Source organism: Austrofundulus limnaeus, unplaced genomic scaffold, assembly GCF_001266775.1.
Source record: "Austrofundulus limnaeus strain Quisiro unplaced genomic scaffold, Austrofundulus_limnaeus-1.0 Scaffold95, whole genome shotgun sequence".
NCBI lineage: Eukaryota > Metazoa > Chordata > Actinopteri > Cyprinodontiformes > Rivulidae > Austrofundulus > Austrofundulus limnaeus.
The window spans coordinates 308581-314895 of NW_013952497.1; the positions used below are offsets into that span (position 1 = coordinate 308581).

The following is a 6315-nucleotide window of genomic DNA, read 5'->3' on the forward strand; positions in this document are numbered from 1 at the left end:
TATCTGAGCTCCATACCACCAGCTCTTTGCGGCGAAGCTCCGCCTCTGGCAGGTTACAGGGCGGCGCCTGGCGGTGAGAACACCGGCTAGAGCGTCTCTGTCTCTGTCTCAACTCATTTCCTTTGTCAGCTTGTGCTGCTGTGTCCCTTCTGTCTTGTGATAAAAAAAGAAAGAAGTGGGGATTCAAGGGGGAGAAAAAAAAGAGAACCGACAGCATGAAATAAAGCCGGAGCATGCGAGCGGCGGGAGACGTGGAGGGACGCCTGCTACAACCCGGCCGGACCACCGTTCATTCCAGACGCGGAGGAGCTACATCATAGTTATCCCCGGACTAGACGTGGAGCTTCACGGATGTACATACAGGGTTTTGTCCACCAAAGAGTGCTGAGAGCGGGGGCACGGGGGTGGACTGTGTTGCGCAGGTATGGTTTAGTCGTGTTTGTGGTTAGAAAACTTAAATACCAGCTGGGTTGGGGGGGTGAAAGCTGTTTAAAGCACCCAGTCTTCGTAACCACCGCAGTGCTTCGCTTGAAAAAAAAAAAAAAAAAAAAGGCTTTAATCTCAGCGCCCTTGAAGCTCCGGACGGGTCTGCTTTCTTCCCCAGAGGAGAGCTGCTGTGGCGGCGTGTTAATAAGAAGCTCCCCGGTCGGTGCCCTTGTTTATTGCCGCAGTCAGCTCTGCTTGTCGGTGTGTGTATGTGTGTGTATCTGCGTGGTTGTGTCAGCTGGAGCCTACGTGCGAACTCACTTGGGCGGTGATGTAAAGCGGCACGTAGTCGGCAGGGGCCGCGTATCTGACTCCCGTGATCAAAATAGTCCCGGGAGGAGAGTTGCGCTCTTGGGGAGGAGGAGGTCGGTTGTTAACACTGCTGATTTTTATCGCTCCTTTGCGGATCTTACGCAGCTGTAATTGCGGGACATGACGTTAGACTGAACGGCACAAGAAGGAGACTACAGGGGAGGGTGAAAGGACGTGATTAATCCGAGGCTCGGGTTCCCCGCAGCAGCAGGGATTAGGTAATATTTTGTTCCTGCTTCCAAAGCGAGAATCGGCCTAACAGGCTGTTCCTGTACCGCTCCCCGGAGCACCGATGACTCTCTGGCTGCTCCTGTTTCTGATTCTCGGAGCCAGTCTGCGAGCAGGACTGGTTTTAATACCGTTTTGTTTTCGAGGGTTTCGTTTCGGTCTATATGGTGTTGGTTTTCTTTTCCAGGGAAAGGAAAGGCAGGGAGTGTTTTCACGGTTACTGTATGGCACCAGGTCTCACCCAGGCAACCTATTAATCACTGCTGGATGACTTCACCTTGGAAACTGAGATTATAGGATTAAAGCTGTTGCCCTTTGATGACTACCTCACTTCACTGTCTTTCTCTTTCTCCCAGGACCGTCGGGCTCTAGCATGGATAAAACTTTGCGCCTTCTCCCGGAACCCGACGTCTGCGTCTCGACCGGGTTCTCCCTGAACGTGAGCCTGAACATGGACGACGGGGAGGACTTCGCGGATCGAGCGATCGAGGGGCTTTCGGACAAAATCCCCGTGGTGAAACCTTACTTCAAGAAGAAGCAGAGGAAGCTGGACGCGAAATGCATCCTGAATCCGGCTCTGATGTCTCTGATGAGGAACGGGCTGGCGTTCCGGGACGGGGTGTTCGTTCCCAGGAACCACCAGCCTGTCCGGACGCCGAGCAGCCTGTGCGCCACGGCCGTGGTGAAGCAGGGCTGCGTCGGACAGGTGTGCCTCAAAGACTCGGGCGCCGAGGAAGGGGAGGAGGACGGGGGAGAGGAGGYCACGGCTGCGGCCGGGGTTCAGGCTCTGATGAGCCGGGACGGCGATGTGGAAATAGCGGATACTACTGCGGAGCTGGAGGAGACGGAGCGGCGAGGGGAGCGACCCAAGCTCGGCGCCTCCGGCTCGGACTGCTTTAAGCTGAAAGCCGGCCTCAGGTCGGCGGGGAGCGGAGAGACAATCACCCCCTCCGACAGGGATTTACCTCCCATAGCTACACCCCCGCAGGCTCCGCACCAGGAGGGGGCCATTAAAAGCAAGGACCTCCTAACCTCTGGGGCTAAAAGTGTTTCAGTGAAGGACTACTCTGCCACCCAGGACCCCCTCCTCCTGCAGCCGGACAAAGGGGTCCTGTTCCAGAACAAAAGTGAGGAAGCCTCCCTGGACCTGGTGTTCGAGCTGCTCACCCAGCTGCAGTACCACACGCACCAGTCAGACTCGGTGGACATCTGCGTGGATTTCCTGCAGGGCCAGTGTGTTTATGGGAATGACTGCGCCCACCACCACACCGTCCTCCCCTACCACTGGCAGATCCGCAGGAGCAGCTCCCAGACATGGCAGAGCATAGCAGACGACTCCCAGGAGCAGCTGGAGAGGCTCTACTGCAACCCAGACAACGAGCAGATCAGCCTCAAATATCAGTGAGTAATCTGCACGACCTTGTCTGTCTGTTAGCAAAATATACCAAGAGCCACTGCACGGACTGTAACGAAACTCTCAGGAAGTAATCACTGGATGCACACCCAGAGCCGATTAACATTTAAAGTCAGCACAGTTCAAGATGGCCGCCACAGCTAATCCGCCTTGGAAAACATACAAATGTCCATAACTTTGTCAATTTCGAAGACACCAAGCTAAATTTTGGTCTTTTGGTAGCTGACAGCCCTCACCAACACTTACTCCAAACTCAACACATTACACTTCATCTTTGCTTAAAACTTTCATTAACTGTGTGAACTTCATATGTCTGTTAGCAAAATATCCTATGAACAACTAAATGGATTATAATGATGCTCTCCTAGAACGGATTAATTATGGATGTCAGCACAATTCAATATGGCCGCCACAGCTAATTGACTTTAGCTGACACAGAATTGGCTGTAATTCTCAGTTTTACAGATACTGAGCCAACAAGAGGTGACAAGGTTTTTGTTTTAAGTGTTAATTCCAAATATTATTTAACCAAATCATTTTTAAATATGAAGGTGACATCGCAGCAGAACAAGTCAGCCAAAAACAAAACAATGTTGAGCATATCTGGTTGTACCTCCTGCTGGAAAGGCTCCAGACGGTAAACCGAGAGGTATTTGTGACACGGCAGCAGCAGCAGTGCAGCAAGCTGACAGGCTGCATGTGAACGTTCGGCCACTTCTGGTTTTGTGTGTTGGAAACAGTAAACCTCACCCTGAGTTCCTTCTTTGGTTTCACCACCGGTGACAAACTGAAAGCTTCACCTCCACAGCTGTCGGCCGCACGGTGAAGAACCGCCGCAGGAGAGTTCCTCTCTCACGGCCATGCTTGGGTGCTTTGGTCTGCCCCCCTCTCCGCCCTGCGTTCACCCCTCCATGAAGCTCTGTTAATTTGAGCAGCCATGGCGGGGCTGGCACTCGCGTCTCTCGGCCCTGATATCTGTTATCTGCTTCCTGCTTTCCAAAGCGAGCCCTCTGATTAGCTGAGAGGGGGGCCTCCGTCAGAAAGCAGAATTTACAGCCCTCATGACAGAAAACTGTGAACTTCCCTGACCCCCACCCTCCTCGGATGCGTGGTGCGGTCAGTGACACAGACGCATTTGGCAGCTTCTCTCCTTGTGCAGTGTACATTCACACACACACACACACACACGCACACACACACACACACACACACACACACACACAAGAGTTTGGCGTGCAAACGCTCACATGAAAAGACTGTGTATGGAAGCTAAGTGGCTTACAGCGCTCACACGCACTTTTAGGAGACAGAGATAAACCTCCCTTTTATTCTCACACACCCAGTACACACACACACACACACACGCACGCACATACACACACACACGCACACACTAATGCAAGCACTTGGCAAACCCCAGTGGGGTGACATAAAGGAGTCTGTGCTTCCTGTGAAACTGTGCCGTATGCAGGCACATTCACACATGAGCACTCCCAACACAATGGGGACGCTCACCCAGACTTTTATGACCTTATTCTTAAACACGCCTCGATTTATTCTCTGCATTTTCCCCCCTCATATCACGCACGGGCAAAGATGTCCTTTAATCAAATTCTAGCTGTTTTATTTCCTTTCCTTTGCCACATGAAAATCTAAAATTAGTTGCAGTCTGGAATGCATTACCACTGAGACGGAATATTCTGGATCAAATGTAGCATATTTTAAGCAGCTGTTTTTTTATTTATTTTTTAAATTTTTTTCAATGTATAAGCTCATTTTCTTGTGCACACAGATGATTTGGATGCGCTTGTGTGTTTAACTCTCCATCTCACGTTATGAGCTGAAACTGAATGCAAAGCACTCGTTGCTTCACAAACAGGATATGCACCTGGTGGAGTCAACCCAGATTTTTCGGAGGCTTTCTGAGTGCGTTACACTTTGACGCCATCAGACGGGCCCCATCTGGCTCGCTCGACTGAAACTCCAGCTGAAACTAGAAATGCCCCCAGAATTTGTCACCAGTTTTCAAAATAAAAGCCTAACCATTCCTTGAAAAGCTGTATCTTTTGCTTTTCACGCTGGAGTTTTAGATGGAGTTTGTCTAATGACACAGTTGTTGACATGTCATGCCACATCATGAGATGTRACTCTCAAATACTACCAYAYTGAGTTTTAGCTCTATACTTATAAAACGGACTGTTTGCTGTTTTTGTGTTTGCTATTAGATGAGCTGTGGTGGCCATCTTGAATTGGATTAATTCTAAACGTTAACCAGCTGAGGAGGTGCATCTAGTGATACCTTTCTGAGACTTTCATTAAAATCTATCTTGTAGTTCATTAGATATTTTGCTAACAGACGTACAAGTTAGACTCCAACWGTTCAGGGTTCAGTTAATAGGYATAGGTTTAATGTAATGAGTCARATTTCTTRTATTTKTTGTGAATAACTCTCAGCTACAACCGCAGCAGATTTTAGTTCAGTAACTGTAAAACTGACTAAACTATAGCTATTTTTGTGTTTTCCTATTATTGTTTGTTGGGGTGGCCATCTTGAGTCAGACTGGTCCTGAATGTTAATAACTTTTAGATGCTTATCCAATAATTATTTTCTGAGGGTTTCTATAAAATCCATTCAGTGGCTCATGAGATAATGTGCTAACAGACAAAATATTGCCCACCTTGGTTATAGTTATGTAACTGTGACCTGTTCTCTTTTTTTAGATCATTATTTTTCAGCTGTATTTACATACTAGAAAACTGCTGAACTATAACTTACCTTGCCACCCCCCTCCCCCAAAAGCACTCAGCTATTACAATCAGATAAAATGTGCCTTGTGAAATGGTAGAGCGATGACTTATGAACACTTATCATCAGCTGACGCATTTTTGTTTCAGGGTCACGTGACATTTCTGACACACAACCCTGCTTTTGCAGGATTTTCGGCTTTGCTGTTTTAGTAGATCTCTCACAAGTAGATTTCCATCATTTTTTTTATCCATAGTAATGAAGTAGTTTGGGAGCATAGATAAATTAATTGCATGTTTCAGGCAGTTGGACAGTTCACTCTAAAATTATTGTATTAGTGTGAAGATTTGTGTGAACTCCTGACACTTTTCCTGTAGCAGCACAACCCAGCTCATCTTTTCATGCACATGGGACCACAAACGCAGCACGAAAGATGCCGCGGCGCTTACTGAAAAGCCAAATGATAACATCGTTAGTGATGTAAGGAGTAGCAGATGACTTGTAGGTATGGCAACAGAGGCCTGTTTTGCTTTTATTTATGTAGTTGTTATATTTATTTTCTTAACCACGCAACAGCAGCGCCGGAGGAATGGACAGAATCACTTCTGTGTGCCTCGCATGTGATTGTGTTTATGCGTCGCCCGGAGCCGTTCCCATGTGCATATGATCGGCGGTGCAGGTTAATCCCATCCATATGATAAGCCGGGGTGGAGGTTTGACTAATCCGTATTGGTCGTGAACTCAGCAGGAAGGAGGGATATGTCACAGTCGTCTCTTCTAAAACAGTTATACTGTAATAATCCCCCACGGCGCGGCTGCTCATTAGCTGCGCTGCTGCGAGGGAGGAAGGCAAATATGGAAAAAAGGTTTATTTTAATCCAACACTTTTTGCTGACTCAAGTCGTTCTTGTTGCGTTATGTTTACAGGAAAACAGAAATTCGTCGCCACATCTGTCAAAATCAGCCCAGTTTCCTGTGAGACGTGTACAAAGGCCGACTTTAAGACTTGAAAGAACGTGTGGCGGATTTGTATTCAGCCACAATGAAGCACACAGTTCTCGTGTGTGTGTGTGTGTGTGTGTGTGTGTGTGTGTGTGTGTGTGTGTGTGTGTGTGTGTGTGTGTGTGTG

The 6315-nt window shown here is 48.2% G+C and overlaps 1 protein-coding gene across 2 annotated transcripts in view; it reads left to right on the forward strand.

Moving 5' to 3' along the window:
- Positions 1 to 66: 66 nt before the first annotated feature.
- tiparp (TCDD-inducible poly(ADP-ribose) polymerase) overlaps positions 67 to 6315 on the forward strand; it is a 25269-nt gene continuing 19020 nt past the window's right edge. The window contains exons 1-2 of one of the 2 annotated variants that reach the window (XM_014012820.1): positions 67 to 422; positions 1383 to 2427. In XM_014012820.1, the coding sequence (XP_013868274.1) occupies positions 1400 to 2427 (1028 nt within the window). In that variant the 5' untranslated portion in view covers positions 67 to 422; positions 1383 to 1399. Of the gene's footprint in view, positions 423 to 465; positions 1017 to 1382; positions 2428 to 6315 lie in introns of those variants that run through there. The other variant, XM_014012821.1, reaches the window with a different exon arrangement.